The sequence below is a fragment of the Talpa europaea genome, assembly GCF_964194135.1.
Source record: "Talpa europaea genome assembly, chromosome: 15".
Classification (NCBI taxonomy): domain Eukaryota; kingdom Metazoa; phylum Chordata; class Mammalia; order Eulipotyphla; family Talpidae; genus Talpa; species Talpa europaea.
In genome coordinates this window covers 67,215,554-67,233,795 of record NC_140083.1, presented here as the reverse complement: position 1 = coordinate 67,233,795, position 18,242 = coordinate 67,215,554, and the positions used below count along the sequence as shown (strand labels likewise).

Here is an 18,242-nt window from a genome sequence, read left to right as displayed (position 1 = left end):
TCAGAACGCCACCCCTTTCCCCTCAGGACTACAGATCCCAACAAGCTGGAAAAAGGATTGCTAATTTCTGTATGTGTTTTGGGGCTCAACCAAGAACAGCCAAGGAGAGGGGAGCAGATAACTTGAGGGCCTTGCATTGGTTGTCTCGAGCCATCTATCATGCAAAATCAAGATAAGATGAGAAATTAAAAATATTTTATGTTTGCAATGAACTCTATAGAGGAAAATTTTAGCCAGAAAGGACTTACGCTGAAATCGACGAGGTGTCGTGCACCCCTATTCCGCTTGGCCTAGAACTCGGGGGGCGGGCCCAAGGGTGGGGCCTCGAGACGTCACAGCACCTACGCGCCCCGGAGTTGTTTTTGTGTTCCCAGCTGTAGGGAAAAGCCGCTGGGATCCCTTCACCTGGCCCTCCCCTACCTCTACTCCAGGAGCCCGGAGATCCCTTCCCAAAGCTCGGCCCCGCGGCGTCGCGGCCGCACCTGACACCCCGAAGCGGCTCAGACCCCGTCGAGACCCGGCGGGGCGAAGCGAGACGCAGCAGCCGCGAGGCAGGCCGGCCCGGCGCGGGCATCTTGGAAACCCTGCGGACCATCATGAAGTTCCAGTACAAGGAGGACCATCCTTTTGAGTATCGGAAAAAGGAAGGAGAGAAAATCCGGAAGAAATATCCGGACCGGGTGCCTGTGAGTGTCCTGGCAGCTGGGAGGGGACGGGATTAGTGGGGGGCTGGGGAGGCGACATGGCCGCCCTAGGGCGCAGAGGGGGTTCCGGAGAAGGGAGGCCCCTAGAATGATATCTCCGAACGACCTTTACCGCAGCGAGAGCCAGTGGACGGGCATTGGGACTGCGGATCTTTTTAAGCCCGTATCCCGGGGCCGGGTACCCCAATCTTTGCAGCCGGCCGCATCCTGAGAGCCGGAGACTACGTGCGTTCGAGTGACTCAGCAGTATCCCGAGGATGTGCAGGCTGGGATGTCTCCAGACGTGGTCCTTTTGTGCGAGAATGATTCGGTTGGGGGATGATGTTTGTTGATTTTCAGGTTGCAGGGAAATTGTTCTGGGAATAATTGGGACGATCGGGTTTGTTCCCAGCGAATTCCGACTTAGCTGGTTCTCCCCGAATAGAGTCGACTTTGACCTCTTGGCATTGCGTTTGGGAGGGGAATGTGGATTCTTTTATTCTGTGAGGATTAGGAATAGGGTGGGGGACGCCACGAGACTTGCCTGGCCTAGAAAACAAGGTCAAATTTTCTGCGTTAAAGCCCGATTGCCTCATCATTTTTGGCTCCAGGGGCGCGTGTGGGGGCGGCCTGCCTTCCTCCCGTACTGCGATCAGATTGTACCTGGGCACGGTAAGGGAGGATAGGAGCTTTCTCCTCTTTTTAGGACCCCGGTTTGTATAGTTAAAACCAGTGTAGGCAGTGGAGGAGCAGAGAAATATTAAGAGATCATTCTGCATCCGGGCGTTTTTTAGTTCCCCCCTCCCCCGCCCCTTGCTTGGTTTTTTCCTTTAATATTGGCTGCGCAGCCAGATTGGAAGGCAGAGTGTGCTAGAGGGGACGGTCACAGTTCCATTTGGACGATGCAGGAGCCAATGATATTAAAATTGCTCATTATCTTAAGATAGGGACATTATGATACATATGGCATGTGGTTTACAGGTTAAGGAGTTGCAATTATCTGATGTCTTTTTTGGACCTGCAGGTACACTCTGGGACACCTGTCCCACCCTTACTTAACTTTTGTGATTTTACAGATACCAAGGACAACCCGAGGGCGGCCAGACGCCTGCGTTAAAAACCCTTGGGAATCCTTTTCTTGTAAGGAAGAGGAGACATTAGATTAGGTCTGTTGCAATCGCAGGCAAAAGGTTTCTGGTTAACAAGGAGTGTGAGCTTTATATCCAGTGAAGGAGACTTTCCAGGTTACTGGTCCCTGGACCTTGGATGACTCCTAGTGATAATATTCTCACTCTTGTACAGTAATATTTAAAAGTAACAACTTCTGTTGATTACCATATGCCTGGCAGTATTCTAAGTGCTCTGTCTGGATTCATTCACTTAACCCTCACACCATGGTAATCTCCATTCTACCGGTGAGGGGTCCAAAGCAGAGTTGAAGTCGCTTCCTAAGGGATTCACATTGCTGGTCTGTGGTTGAGTGGGGATTCCAGGCAGCCTCTTGGCTCTCCAGGCTATAGGTTTCTCAAGTTCTGTTACCAGAACGAATTAATTAAGTGTGCACTACCTGTGCCTCACTCTGCTCCTTAATGAAGATAGAGAAATAAATTGTTACCCAGGAGGGTAACAGAGTGAGTGATGCCAGAAAAGTAACCCAGAAAGCAAAATGACAACCATGTATTTCCAAGTGCGAAGCTCTGCAGAAGTCACAGATTCTGAAATCTATCTTTTCCTAAGTCTAATTAAAATCCCAGTATATTTTCTCAAAACTGAGCTCTTCCATTTTAATCATTTATATGCATTTACCCAGAATATTTTAGCTAATCCTCCCAATTTGTTCCTTGCTCATCATTTGGTGTAAATGTTTTATGGTAATGTCTAAACTCCAAGGACCATCCCTCAGGTCTCATGGTTCTTCTCGTTAAGTTTTAACTAGAGATCAGCCTCTTGACCCACGATTTCTTAGGTGCTCAGCCTGTGAGTTTTTTTCTGGTTGGGATGCAGAGAGAAGAGCAATGGTCTCAGAGTTCTGAAATGTGCTAGATCTGGGAACAGTCCTTAATCTTGCCTGTGCCACAGTGCCCTATTTGCAGAAGAGAAGGTAGAATAAATGAAGTACCTGCCAGGAGTCACGTGTCTGGTGTTGTTACAGCAGTCACATGCTTCAGTCCCTGATGGGTCACCTAACTGGAGTTTAATTAACCCTGCGAGCTCTGTGGCTACATCCAAAAAAACAGGTGTGCTTATGCCTGAGAGAGGAGGGTTTTATGGGGTCCTGCAATTTTCTTTAATAACTACAGTGAATTGAAAAACTAGCAACATAGCAGGAAAAGGCAGGAACAGATTGTCTCCTTTTTAAAGTGTGTGAACAGATTTTTAGAGTGTTAACCACATGTCACAGATTGGAGAAACAAACAGGAAAAGCATCTAGCCCAAGGTCACTCGAGTAGTTGAGCCTCCTTTAAACCTAAGTTTTTTTTCTAGTAACCAAAACCTTAGTGATTTCTCACCCCAGCCTGTTTCTTAGCTTAGCTTTTGCTCTTTTTCCTGCTCCCTTTTAAAAACTTTCATGGCTTCTTACTGATCAGACCTGCCAGGCCTTAGTTCCTGTGAAGTAGTAACTGCTTTGATTTTATTAACCTGCTACCCCTCCTGGGAAGCTTTTCTTGCCCTTTTTTTTTTTTTTCCCCTGGTTTACATTTTTCTACCTTGATTTACATAGATTTTGAAATTTTAAGTGTGATCAAGTCCCTCTGGTCTTACTGGCATGGGATTCTTTTTCCCTGTATATGTAAAGTAGGTTTTTAAACCTTTTTCCATTGAAAGTTTGAAACCTTTCTAAGTCCTATGTTTGGAGAGTTCTTCAAACCTGACATCTTCACACACATCTTACAGATGACTCCAGTTCACTGTATTAGTATCAGGACTTTCACTCCCTGAAATGCTGAAGCACTAGAGGTTTAATTTTGATGACCTGTTGAAGATCACACCTGTTCTTTAACTTTTCTATCCTCATATCTTCTCTCTAGGATGATTACATTTTCTAAAGTAAACATTTACAGTGGATGGTTTTGTTCTAGAATATTAAATTTTACAGTTGAGATTAAACAACTATAGTATATAATTGATATAATATATAAATATTATATAATTGATATAATATATATGATATAATATATAAATATATACTAATACTAAATACATATTTGTAATATATAATTTAGATATGTTTAAATATTTTCTGTTTACATACCTAAGAAGCTACTAACTTTTTTTGCATTTTAAAATATTTAATCAAATTTTAGTGATTTTTTTTCCTTAATTTACATAATTATGTCATTTTGGGAACACAACCTCATACCTCATCTTCCACCAATTGTCCAGCAGCAATGTCCTTTGAGTCAAACAATATAAACCCACGGGTCATACAATATCTGTCCAAAGTAGTCCAGACTTTGGGACATCATTAGGATGAACAAATGCATCAGGAGAATACTTTCTTTTTATTCTGGTAAAATAAGCACAACATAAAAATGACTATTTTAGACTAAATGCCACTGAATTGTACAGAAAATCCACTTCTTCCTAATTGCTTTGTTGTACGAGGACTTGGTAAAACGGTGTTCATTTGGCAAAATCTGCCAGAGCCAAGGTCAAGCTCGAGGTGGACATGTAGCCCCTCTGTTACCATGATTTTATTTATTTATTTTATACATATATGTGTGTGTGTGTGTGTGTATATTACATTGTTGTTCCTTTGAGGTGTAATCCCCATAGAATTCCCACCACCAAGTCACCCGTGAACCATCACCATAGTCTTGTGTGCTATTCCCGCCCCATTCTGATCCCTGTCCCTCCCCTCCACAGCTAACTGACTGTGATTTATCTTTTGCCTGCTAGTTATGTTTTTTCCTGATCCCTTGTTTGGTTCTCCTATATTCCTCCTATAAGTGAAACTATCCGAATGTTTTTCTTTTCCTTCTGACTTATTTCACTGAACATAATCCCTTCCAGATCCATCCATGTTGCTACAAATGAGAAAGCATTAAATTTTATGCATCTCATTGTTTCTTTATGTATCATCTTTATAAAATTTGAAGCATAGAAATATTTAGAAATATTTGAAGCGTAGAAATATTTAATGTAGACATTGAAAATCCTTTAAAATTCTAACATAATTAATGTTGGTAGGTGGATTATTGTACTGAATATTACAGAATGTCATACTAAAGGATCCCTTTTAGTACTTATTTCACTCCATAGTGCCTTGAATATATTTTTTTTGCAGTTATACTTGATATTTTTTGACAAAGTACAAAATTTATACCACTTTATCGACGATGTCTAAGGAAAGAACAAAACTAAATGTTTCTCGGGACCATCTAAGAAAACCCAGACAGTCGTCTTGATGTTCTAATTAATGCAGCAAGAATATATTCAGCAAGGTAACCTGTCATTACTCAAAATCAAAGTACTCATCAAAGTGCTTTCTCCAGCATCTCGTTATTGAAGTTAGAAAACTATTGCCTTACTAAGGAAGCCTATTTCCCCTCATTTTATATGGAGTGAAGGAGGAATAAGACATGGAGAAGTTTCAGTGGCTCTAGACAAACTCACTTTAAGTAGAGCAACTCTAGGATTTTGGAAGAAAAAACACTCTTTTGAATTCTATAATTTTCATTGCTACTTTTCTCTCCCCCTAGGTGATCGTGGAAAAGGCTCCGAAAGCCAGGGTGCCCGATCTGGACAAAAGGAAGTACCTGGTGCCCTCTGACCTCACTGGTAATAAGCTTCCCTTCCCATCCTTATAGATTATGGAGGCATGCTTTATTTATTTGTTTGTTTGTTTGTTTTTGTTTATACATGCACTGGGTACAGTCAGAAGCGCGGGTGGGTGAGAGAATTCACCAGAGCCAGAGCAGGGAACAGAACAGGCAGACTGACAATACATTGCTGAGGGGAGCAGCGGGCGGCAGGGGAGGTCTGCGCACCATGTGGGACCCTCCTCCGGTGGCCGGGGAGCAGCCGGGGATTGAACCAGCGCCGCAGAGGCTTCAGGCAGCTTCGCAACCCAACGCTCAACCGCTGCGCCACCGGGGAGGCCCTCCTTATAGATTATGACATAGAGAAGAATGCTTGAAGAAAGCGGGTGGGCTTCTCCAGACAGTGATTCAAAAATGGTGACCCTGTAGTTCCTCATCATCAGCCTTTCCTGTCACAGTGTCTTGTTTGATTAGTCATAGCAAAGTGCAAATAGATAAACAAAAACACCAGGTGTGTATTTTATCTACCACTTACAATTCAGTTTTGTTATTGTGATGCCAGTGTATTCTAAAAGGGAAACCAGAAACGTTTCTTGGATCACATTTTAGAGATTCTCAGTGGAATACCTTATCCGAAGCCACAGTTTTTCTGTTTTATTGCTATTGCTTACAGTATTACAAAGAATATATTCATTCCTCACCTTGATCCTTAGTGGAATAACTACAGAATTCAGAAAACAGAGGAAAGATTTTGTAGATGTGTTTGCTCCGAAGGGATTAGGTTTGGCATGTGAACCTTCTAGAACATTATCAGAATGCTCAGTGACAGGTAGAGCATTGAACCCCAATCATGGTTGCAGTGTTTGGAATGAGTCATCTGGTAAGATGAGAGTCCAGTGTACCTCTTCCCAGAACTAGTTTGTCTTAGGGAGAAGAGATGGAAACTTGTTTCAAGTCAGTTCAGACAGTAATGGGAATGTTTTGGTTTAGATGTGTATAGTGTTCCCTTCAAGTTGTCTGTGGGCCTTGAGTGGATTTTCTTTTTTTTAAAAAAAAAAAATTTTTTTTAAGATTTATTTATTTATGCATACAAGAGCTGGGGTACAGGCCAGAGATGCGGAATGGGTTGAGAGGATTCACCAGAGACAGAATGGGGAGCAGAACAGGCAGACTGACTGAAATACACTGCTGAGGGGAGCAGCGGGTGAGACAGGAGAGGTCTGCTGCGCCATGTGGGTTGCTCCCTGCCTGGCCGGGGATCAAACTCATGCTGCAGAGGCTGCAGATTGCTTCATAGTGCAGTGCTTAACCCCTTGCGCCACCAGGCAGACCCGTGAGTGGATTTTCTAACACGAAGTCTGCAATTGAGTAAGTTTGAGGAGAGGGGAGGATTGAGGAACGAACACCTCAGTGGTGTGTCAGGGACTCTGCCGGCTTCCTTGAGTTTCTTTTTCTCTAACGCTGCAGGACAGTATTAGTCTCAGCGCAGATTCTATCTAAAGCTAGGACTTCAGAGGCAACAGGTGCAGTAGAATTTTAGGGGGTGGACTTTTACCCTTTCACTAACTCCTTGGTTTCTTCCATGCCGGCTTGCTTTTTCTAAAACCATTTTCCTTCTTCCAGTCGGCCAGTTCTACTTCTTAATTCGGAAGAGGATCCACCTGAGACCTGAGGACGCTTTATTCTTCTTTGTCAACAACACTATCCCTCCCACCAGCGCGACGATGGGCCAACTGTATGAGGTAATGGTCCGGTGACAACAATACCTTGCAGTCTGGTTTGCTCCGGCTTTTGTTCCCGTGTGTGTTGATACCATACTGGGAAGTGGGGCAGGAGGTGTAGCTTATCAGGAGCTCTTCCGCATGGAGGGTTCAGGCTCTGGGGGATGAGATACCTCCGGTCCTTTGCTCCTGGAGCAACCTGCTAGATTTAAGGAGTACATTTGCATTCTTCGCTCGGTCTTGCCTTGCTCTGCCATGTTTTTATGTTGGCTTGTCTCCCTTGAAACAGCAGGAAGTGACTCTTGGTTGCAAACATAAATGCAAAAGTACAATTGAAATCTAAAATTGAGGCAAGGTCTTTAAATGGATTCATTTGGTTTAATGGGGCTGACTCAGTTGGAGAGAGTAATTTATGTGATTTCATTTCCTTGGTAACTATCAGACTTTAATTAAAAAAACCTTGATATAGGGAACTTTGTCATGCTGCATCACCTAGGATTGTAAGTGTATTATTCCTTAAAGGATTTCACAGGATGCTGCCTTCATTTCATGCCCCTTGGGTGAATTGCATAAGCATCTCATAACCTGCCATCTAACTTTTATTCCTTGACACATGTTCCCTGTTCATGTGTACCCCGTGTCTATGTTTTGTTGTAACTACTGCCTGCTGGAATGCACTTTTTCAGTGTTAAGCACTACACCCTTGTCCATTGTACCCCTGATATCAACTAACTCTATGTTCTCCATGCAGGTTTTTTTTGTTCGAACCCCCATACGTAGTTTACAAGGTCTGTGTGAGGCTGAGAACCCTAGAGGTAGTGAACATGATTATGTCGTCTAAACTGTCCTTTTAACTCTCTCCCCAGGACAACCATGAGGAAGACTATTTTCTCTACGTGGCATACAGTGATGAGAGTGTCTATGGGAAGTGAGTGGCGGAAGCTCAGCAGAGGGAGCACCTGGACTCGGGGGTAGAGGGAGGGGTGTGTGTGGGACTCGGGGGAAGTGAGGGGGGGCTCCCACCATGGAGGAGACGCAGGGGACGACATCTGGAAACACTAAACCGCACACACCGTCACCATATTTTCACATGCTCAATTGATATTTTTTGCTGCTTCCTCGGCCCAGGGGGAAAGCATGTCAGGACAGAACCGTTGGATTAGCTTTGCTGGACGAAGGAGATGATGTAATTTCACAGCATTGCTGCGAGTTAACTTCTGTGTCCTTTTTTAGACGAGCCAGGAGGTGGGCAAGTTGGGGTCAGAGATGATGGTGGACCACCAGTCACTTCCCTCTCTCCCCTCTCTTTGGGCAGAGATTCTATTTTTGACATTTGCACAAGTCAGGTAGGGAATGGGGAAGGGAATGTTTTAGGATGAGCGATAGTGGATCACTCTAGGGGACCAGAAGAGACTCGTTGTATTTAAGCATTTTGACCCTCGATCGCTCCCTTCTCCATACCTCCCACCTCACCCCTGTCATAACCTCACACATGTCACGGCACTACGCCAGTGGTAGCCACAGACGTCAGACACAAACTGAGAAGGGGCTCACTGAACTATTGGAACACAGTGGCCAGGCGTGAGGGATGTCACGAGAAAGATCCTGTAGATAGCATTAAACTGGAATTCACTTAGTACTGAGCATCTCTAGCTAACCTGCTTCTCTGGTGTCCCTCATCCTACCCCAACCTCTGACTTTAATAGAGCCTTGACCATTTCCAGTTAACACCCTAATCCCAAACCTCCAGCTTTTCCCAAACTGGCTCCTTGGGTGGGGACGAGATGACTTAAGGAAGGGGCAGGTGTGAGGTGATGCAGAGCATCCATGCTTTGCCCTGCCCCAGAATTCTCCCTTCCATCTCACACGCATGGAGATCTCGGTGGTGGCCAGTGGCCTCCCTCCTTGGGTTTCCATGTACTGCGGCTGCTAGTTAGAAAAATTTCGCTGGATGACTTTTAGTCATTCATGGGGATTCTACTGATTCCGATTTATTTTAACTCTAAGGGCGGGTATGACGTGGGTGGGGGTGGGAGCAGGAATTACACTCAGATGTGACATTTTAATTCATCTCTGCTCATGAGAAGGGTCCTTCTTGTGGGGAAAATCAGTGGGTCTGTTATGTCAGCTGCAGGCTCTTGTATAATAAAGTTGATGCTGTCAGGCCAAGGAAATAAAATAATTGCATACTTTCAAAACCCACCATGTCACAAATGTTGCCTTTTTTAAAGAAAGTATTCGAAGAGTGGGCTCTCTGAGCAGAAGATCTTTGGGGGTGGCAATTAAAATAGAACGCTCACATCTCATCGGATGAGCACGTGTTGCCCTGTTCTGTACTGGCCAGGAGCTGGTATGCAAAGGTGAAGGTGGTGGAGCTCGAGGTGGTACGGTGGTGGTGGTATGCGTTTGACTTTCTCCTCCGCAGATAAATGCTTTGTCACTGCTTTCTGTGCTGCTCAAAGCTGAAGGCAGAAGACTTCTTCCAGCAGAATATAGGAGGTGGGGAGGGAGGAGGTGTGCTTATTAAAAATGCAGATGGCTAGGCCTGGCCCACATTTAGCTGACTCAGAATCTCAGTGTAGGTGTTTGTATTTTTAACCGTGATGTTGCTGCACCCTGAAGTTTGACAGGCGTTGCTCTATAGATGTGGGTTTGCTGTAAGTCCCAACCCAGCCTGTTGTCCCTGTCACATCTTGGTCAGTATGTCACCACCATCGCCCAGAGCAGCAGATGGCACCTAGATCAGGCTTGGGGCTGAGAACCAGCTCTAATGCTATGAGAGGCTCATGTTCAGTCAGGAAGCTATGTGTGGGTGGGGAGTGGGGTGCATGTTACGAGGCACTGAAAAAACAGATGAGTACAAGACTCTCTCTTTTTTTTTTTTTTTTAAGATTGATTTATTTATACAACCACTGGGGTACAGGCCAGAGGTATGGGAGGTGCCAGAATTCACCAGAGACAGAACAGGGAGCAGAACAGGCAGAAGGACCGAAATACACTGCTGAGGGGAGCAGCAGCGGAGACAGGAGAGGTCTGCTGCACCATGTGGATATCTCCCTGGCCAGCCAGGAATCAAACCGGTGCCATGGAGACTGCAGACAGCTTCACAGCACTGCGCTCAACCCACTGCGCCACCGGGGAGGCCCATACCAGGCTCTTTTTTTTTTTTTTTTTTCATACAAGGCTCTGTTTAAAAAACCCTTTCAAACTCTTTCTAACCCTCTTTAATCCCTTCGAACTATGTCCCCAGGTGGTGTCTGCCTCTCTAGAGTTTTATAGAACATAACCAGAGTCACCAGAAAACAAGCAGGTGGTCCAAAATACAATGGCAGGATCCCACCCACGCCCCGTGCCATGTTTGAGAAAGTTAGGTCAGGGTTTGAGGGGCATAGAAATAGCGTAAGCTTAGCAAGTAGCACATAGAATACATTATGGAGAACTCTCAGCAGTTTCCATGCTGCCATCAAAATACTGAAAGTGGACACCTGTCACTAAGGGTAGACAAATTTGGGGGAGGTTTTCTGATAAAGCCAAATGGAAGCTTGTTTTTGAATTAAGGTATGAGCCATGTTTTTGAAACAGAGTTCCCCACAACCTGGGAATGAGACTTGGTGAGTGTTAAAACAGCAGGTCCCAGCCATCTCTACTAAGGGGAGCCATCCCCATGTGTAGGAGAGACTGTAGGCCATGGCAGACACCAAGAGAGGGACCTGGAATTTGGGGCTCTGCCTCCCCAGGAATCCTTTGCATGTTGCAGTGCTATTTGTCTCTAGACTTCTGGTGAAAAAATTTTTCCGTATATGGGACATTACATACCATTTGAAACCAGTCTTTGATTTTTTTAGAGTCCATAAAGTTTAAGTTAGCTAAGTTGAGAGGCAAAGGCAGACCCATTTTAGTGCTTTGCTTTGAATATAATGCTCTGTCTGGAATGTCAATACTGGAGCACTGCTCCTGGGTTTCCTGCTAGTCAGGCTTTAAAGCTTCCTAGTATCTTTGGACCATTGTACCCCTAGTGAACTACACCCAATTTAGGACTTATCTTTTCACTAAGTGGGTCCTGTGCCATATAAGACTCACCTTGATGCCTGGAGGCTTCTCTCTGGGGTGCCAGATCTGAATGACTTGTCAAGTAAACCCCTTCTTGCTTTGGAGCGAGTATGGCACCAATATTGGTGAACGGTCCTGTGCTTTTACCTGAATGTTTTGATGGAAAGATCTCAGATACCTGTAGGGTGAGCATACATCTAGGGTTTTCCTAGGGTAGACTTACTCGACCCTCTTGTCTTGATTGATGGATTAAGTGTCCTGCATTTCTCTGTCACAGGTTCCCCAGTGGACAGAATATCAGATGGTTGCTCTTACACTTAGTGTAAAAATAGAAGCTTCTCCCCATCAGAGAGAGTGTAGGGAGGGGATGCTATTGAGATGCTGAGAGAGTGATAGCCTGACCTAGGAAGTCTTACCTGTAGGGGCAGAGACTAGAAGAATGACACTCCTTAATTGCAGATTATTCTGCTTCATTCCATTACCCCTCCATCCCCCTAATGTGGAATTGTTCTGTTCCTTTAGTCTATTGTATACTAAAATAAAAGTCTGTATAGATTATTGTGAAAGCAGAGGTTAAGACTAAAAGAGCCAAACCGACTGGTTAAGTTACATATAAAGGTAACATGGATAGATGAGTGCACTGCTTGGCACAACTCCAGGGGGCGCCCTGTCATCGTGACGACAGATCTCCTTGTGGTGTACTCCCATGTCTCTGGGCTCGTTGGACACAATATTGTCAGTTCGTGTCCACTTTTTGGTTTTTATTAAGCACACAGTTGTACATTGTATCTGTCATTAACCACCAGATTTGGGTCTGGTGTGATTTTGATACTGGGGTGCAGGCCATGCCTGCTCACCCTGACTATAGCTCCAGGTCGGTCACCTCTTAATAATGAACAAGTTCAGTCATTTCTGGAAAATAAATTAATTGATAAGTGAACGCCACCTAGTGTTTGCTCTGTAGAACTTGTAACTAATTTTCTTTCTGCTACACTTTCATTCTGACAGATTTGAACAAGTTCTTCACGATCATCTTTTATTTCTTCTGCATGAAGCCAGTTAGGTTCACTGGTGCATGTTGGCCTTGATTGGCTTTGCATCCAGTTTGTTGCTCAGTGCAGCCCTCAGTGACTCCCCACTCCCCACCAGGCCTCCTTGTCTACCTGGGTCTTGTGCTGCCAGGGGCAGTGACTTCCAGCCTGTGGCAGGCTGTCCTAAGGATGACTCAGGGCTATAGAACTTGTTTTTGTCAGCTATTTTGCTAACATACTTGAAAAAAAGAAACAGCCCCCAGAACAACAAATCAATAGACTCTTTGTCCCAAAAACTGAGACTGATGGTGTCAGTCCGATTGCTCTGTTGTGTGCTGTGCCCTTATTTTTCTTTAATTCTTACAGTTATAAGTCCATTAGTACTTTTGCAAGTAACTATATGCAAGCAGATTATTGACAAAGTTTGTAGCAGCAGGAAGTGATGGTCCCTGGATAAGCAAATGGCACTGCCCCAGGCCACAGGGCAGGCACGCAACTGTTCCCACAGTGACGAACAGAAGATCGAAGCTGCCACTCTGGTGTGTGTTCAGCTGCGTGGGCTGTCTCTTGACAGTTCTATTTGCAACACAGCAGTGCAGCTAAGAGCCTTATGATTTGTTTAGAGGTGCTTATTAGCACCTAAAACTTGCATAAAGCAGCTGACAAAGAACAAGACTCTTGGGTAGGAGTTGAAACATTTTTTAAAAAAGGGTTTATTTTATTTATGCATACAAGAGCTGGGGTGTAGGCCAAAGGTGTGGAGGGCAAGAGAATGGGGAGCAGAACAGGCAGACTGACTGAAATACACTGTTGAGGGGAGCAGCAGGGGAGTCAGGAGAGGTCTGCTATGCCATGTGGGTTAGCTGCCTGGTGAGAGATTGAACTTGTGCTGCAGTGACTGCGGATAGCTTCATAGCACTGACACTTAATCCCTTGCTCCAGGGAGGCCTGGAGTTGAAACATTTCCTACTTTTACTCTATGATAAAGTTGAAGTTGCCTTACATCACCAATAAAAGCAGGATGCTTGTCAAATGCATATTTCAAAGAATAAAAGTAACCATAAGCAGTATTCTTCATGCTAATGTTGGCTAACTTCTTACCTCCCCCAAGTCCTGCTCAGAGTTCCTTACTGAAGACTCAGCCACTGGTCACCGTCCACCTGTTCCCACCTGGCTGGACTCTGTCCTTTGCACTGACACTGGCCACCTGCTAGCATCATTTTCTTCAGCTTATTATCTATCTTCTGTCACTGGATTGTCAGCGCCACAAAAGTGGAAGCTATGTTTTTTTGTTCTCCGATTTATACAAACTGGTCAGAACAGTGCCTTACATATCGTTGATGCTCAAATCACAGTGATAAAAGAGCAGTTTCTGCAGGACTGCTGCTTGCAGTTCCAGGACTAGATAATTAGAAGGTAAATAACAACACAAGGTACAAAAGGGCTATTCAAGGAACTTTGGAAGCACCTTGGGAGTTTACTGAAGAGCTGGAGGCAGGAGCTGAGAGGAACTGAGACCAGGAGGACTTGGGGAGCAGGAAAGGCTGAGACACGGGACAGTGATTTTAAACATTATAGGAACAGATGGAACAAAACAGCTCCCAGGAAAATAGAAGTGTTTCATTGAAATGTTGCTGAGCTAGCCACCACCTAGAGTAAGATCCGGTTACAGGACAATTAGGAAACAGAAAAGCAATCACCACGAAACTTCCTGACCACCTAGTGCCTCATCTATAGTCCGGTGCATTGGACAACAGGGAGTCTGACAGGATATAGTCGTAGTCAGGCTGGAGAAAATGGGCATTCTCCCTTGGAAGTTCTTTCCTCTTGCTTCAATAAGTCCACACCTGCTTGCTCTCACGTTTGGTGTGGCAAGCGCCGTATACACCCGGACCCACAAGCATCTACTCTCATAACAGAACCAGGGCGGGGGCCCCAATACTAACATTTCACCAGCTCTGTGATGACAGCCAGTTTATCTTCTGATGCTGATAATCACATCATGTCACTATTATATAATGGTTTGCAAAGTAAACCATTATATAACATTATTGCATATTGGGCATAAATTGCATTTAAAACTAACATGGCAGAGCCTCCCCAGTGGCGCAGTGGTTGAGCGCTGGGCTGCGAAGCTCCCGCAGCCTCTGCAGCTCAGGTTCGATCGCTGGCTGCAAAGCGAGGGTCCCACATGGCGTGACAGACCTCTCCTGCCACGCCCGCTGCTCCCTTCAGCATGTGTTTCGTCGGTCTGCCTGTTCTGTTCTCCAGTCTGGCTCTGGTAAATTCTCTCACCCTCCCGAGCTTCTGACTGTACCCAGTGCTTGTATAAATCAATCAATCAATCAATCAATCAATCAATCAATCTTTAAAAAAATAAATAAATCTTTAAAAAAATAAATAAATAAAACTAACATGGCAGTAATGTAACCGAGCTGGCAGGACTAATCTAGGATTTCTTTCTTTTTTTCTTTCATTGCTACTAGTACAGAACATTTGTGGGCAAATACAGGAATGATTTGAGTCAAAAAAAGATGAAAATGAACATGTTGAGCTGGGTGTCTCCAAAGACAGCTCTCAGACTTGATGGGAAAGACAGCAGAGGGCTCTTTTCCTTTCTGGTTAAATTTTAGAATTGATTTTCTAACTTCCATTTAGCCTCAAAAATGTACTGTCTGTCTCCTTTTCCACAGCAATAGGTAAGACCTAGGCGTGGGGCAGAGCTGACAGAATATTTTTCAGGCCTCAGTAGAATCAACATTATGAATCTTATTAAAACTTTTATTTATTAAATAGTTATATAATGTCCAGACAAATTGACATCACATTGTAAACACATTAACAAATATAACTCACTCCCGAGCATTCATTCGCAAGTTAGGTGTCTTCTGTCAGCTTTAGAATCCCCAGGTGGCAAATCCTTCAAGCACCCACACTTCTGAAATACCCACCAGTGAGCAAGAAGGGACATTAAAGGAGAAAGGGAGGCACAGAGGACAAACCTTCATTAGCCAACTCTTACATAGAAATCACTGTGCCAGATACTTAATGTTCATCCTGAATATTACAAAATAAATGCTAAGTTGAATGTTTTACTCAGTTTGACTGCTAAATAGGAATTTTTATGTTTTCCAAGGTTATTACTATATATTTTTAAAGATTTATTTATGCATACAAGAACTGGGGTACAGACCAGAGGTGTGGGGGATGAGAGGATTCACCCGTGACAGAGTGGGGAGCAGAATAGGCAAATCCACTGAAATACACCGCTGAGGGAGCAGCAGGCGAGACAGCAGAGGTCTGCTGTGCCATGTGGGTCAGCTCCCCAGTGGGGGATCAAGCTTGTGTTGCAGTAGCTATGGATTTCTTCATGGTGCTGAGGCTTAACCCCTTGTGCCACCAGGAAGGCCCCCTAATATATATATTTAGGGTAAAAGGTTTTCAGGCTTTTCTGCCCTTCCACCATTAGGATTGCCCTTCCTGATGGGGCACCTGTAGTTGTTACATTGTTGCAAACTATCTTATTTACTTCTCTGGGCCATGGGAGGAGTATTGAGATAGCCACAGAGCCAAGCAGAAGACAGAAGCAGAATCAGGAGAGAGGCAGGAGAGAGAAGGGGAGAAAGAAGGTGAGAGAAGCCCAGAGTGAAGACTTGCCAGAGGATTGGAGGCCTAGCGGCCTCCTGCCCACTCCGCCCTGCCTGCCATGTACCTGTTTGCCATACTACATGTAGACACTCAATAAAAACCTGAGAAAGCCACCAAGGGCTCCAGGACTCTCCTTTATACCCAGTCTGCTCAGATCATAGATGACCTGCTCTGTGCCCATCCTGCCTCTACAATATATATATTGTGTATACACACACACACACACCTTCCTCTCTCTCTCTCTCTCTCTCTCTCTCTCTATATATATATATATATATATATATATATATATATATATATATGGCTATTTCTGTTGGTAGGCTTTGAGTTGGTTCTTCCTAAATATCTCAGCCTGCAGACTCCAGGCTGCGACCAGTCACGGTGGGTGAAGACTCCGAAGCTCACATCCAGAGTGGGTCCCTTAAGCATGTTCCTGACATCAGCCTCAGTTGCTCCCTGAGGTCTGAAACTTGAGTCAACTCAGAGGACAAGGTGACTTCCTCTGTTCTCAGTCAGAAGCCAACTCAGCAGCTTTCCTGGAGGCTGCCAGTGCACTAAATGGGGTGATGGGAGGCAAGTGGGTGGGGAGATCCGGGCCTAACCAACATTCTCACATGTGGGTCCTCACCAGGGTCAAAGCAGAGAAAATTCCACGTGTTGTTACAAGAGGAGAAAAGAGACTGAAGCCAGAAAGTATTTGCGTCTCTGGGCTGGTGCCCTGTGCGCACCTGAGTTGCTTCTGTTCACTGTATAGACATGTAAGTCAGGTTATTTTACATTTGAGGTGTCTCTCTGCGGAATGCCCCTCCCTGTCTACCTGCCTGTTCTCTCGAGGAGCAGCAGCTGTGTGAGGTTAGGCTCTGGTACACGTAACCAAAAACAGGAGCTTAAACAAAATAGTTGCATATTCCACTGGGAACAAGTCCAGGTTTGGTGTTAAATGCTCAGCCACCTCAGACTCTGGCCACTCCTGCCCTCTCTGCTCCATGTCCTTTGGGTGTGGCCCCCGAAAGGTCAAAGGCAGCATCTGTTCCCTGAAGCCAGTGGAAGAGTCCAGAAGAGGACATAGCCTGTAGTCAGCTGTCTTGAGGAAAGGTCCCTGGAGGTGATGGGGTGACTTCTTATTTCCACTGGCCAGGACCGAGTCACCTGGCCACGCCTAGCTGCAAATGAAATAGGAAAATGTAGCCTTTATGTTAGGTGACCAGCTCCCTGTCTCAAAGCTTTATTCTATGGAAGAAAAACATAATGGATATTCTACAAATCAGTTCTCAGTATCTCCAGCACTCTTGGAAAACTGGCAACATAATTCCTGGTGTAGTTGTAACATCCTATGTCACTGTACTGGTTTTAAAGCGTTCATACATTTTATTTGTATTTTTTTGCATTATTTATTTAAACTTATCTTAATTTCCAAATTGTATTTTAGATCCCTCAAGGTCTGGAATCCTATCTCTGTGTCCCCTGTAGCCAGCATAAGAGATATGTGTTCCCCAAAGGAGATAATGTTTGTTAAATGAAAGTCTGATCAGCAGGCACAGATGCTTGTACTAGAAAATGAGATTTACCTGTGCACTCTTAGGGAATATCCACCGGAATGTTTCAAATTAATCTAGATGCTTCTGGCATTGATTGACTAACTATAAAGAACTAGGAATCCCTTTATCCCAGTGAATGATTTTCTATAAAGTTATATAGGACACATACTATAAAAGGAATTTAAAATTTAGAATTGTGATGCAATTATGACTTTATTAATGTGTTTAGTATGATAATTTCATAGTAATAAAACAACATTAACATTCTTAAATTCCCATGATCAATTTTATTGCTAGCATAAAAAGAAACTGAGTTATTTTATTTTTTTGCATCATTGTTCATTTTTAAACAGTGTTTGCTTCCCCCCACCCAGGTGTAGTCCCCATAGAATTTCCTTCACCAATGCACCCCTGTACCTGTGCACCATCACCACAGTCCCCTGTGCTCCTCCCTCCCTCCCACTGATCCCTCTTCCTCCTCCCCTGCAGGACGGTCTCTGATTTATAATTGAGAATGAGTTATTTTTGTGACAGAGGTTAACTGCCCCTCTCTTTTAACACCTTAGCTAAAAAGGTCACAATGGACTTGAGTATTAAGACTAGCAACTTTCTATCTCTCTCTATCTTTTGCTTATAAGGAATATGAGAGAGAGGTTAAGTGATTTGTAAGATGTTCCCAGTTTTAATCATTTTTGATCTATTTTAGAAAGTATTGTTACTATATTTATTCTTTGTGTGAGCACTTTTGCAGAGGCTCTTAAAATGCAACTGTATACATTTTGAAAGCAGTAAAAGTAGGATTGTGTAT

At 44.3% G+C, this 18,242-nt stretch overlaps 1 protein-coding gene across 1 annotated transcript; it reads left to right on the top strand.

The window, feature by feature from the left end:
• Positions 1-596: 596 nt before the first annotated feature.
• Positions 597-8,099, top strand: GABARAPL1 (GABA type A receptor associated protein like 1; the record flags this gene model as incomplete). The annotated part of the gene is made up of 4 exons (XM_084254778.1): positions 597-686; positions 5,387-5,465; positions 7,070-7,188; positions 8,034-8,099. 4 exons carry the CDS (start codon positions 597-599, stop codon positions 8,097-8,099), a joined length of 354 nt encoding a protein of 117 aa, XP_084110904.1.
• Positions 8,100-18,242: the final 10,143 nt, after the last annotated feature.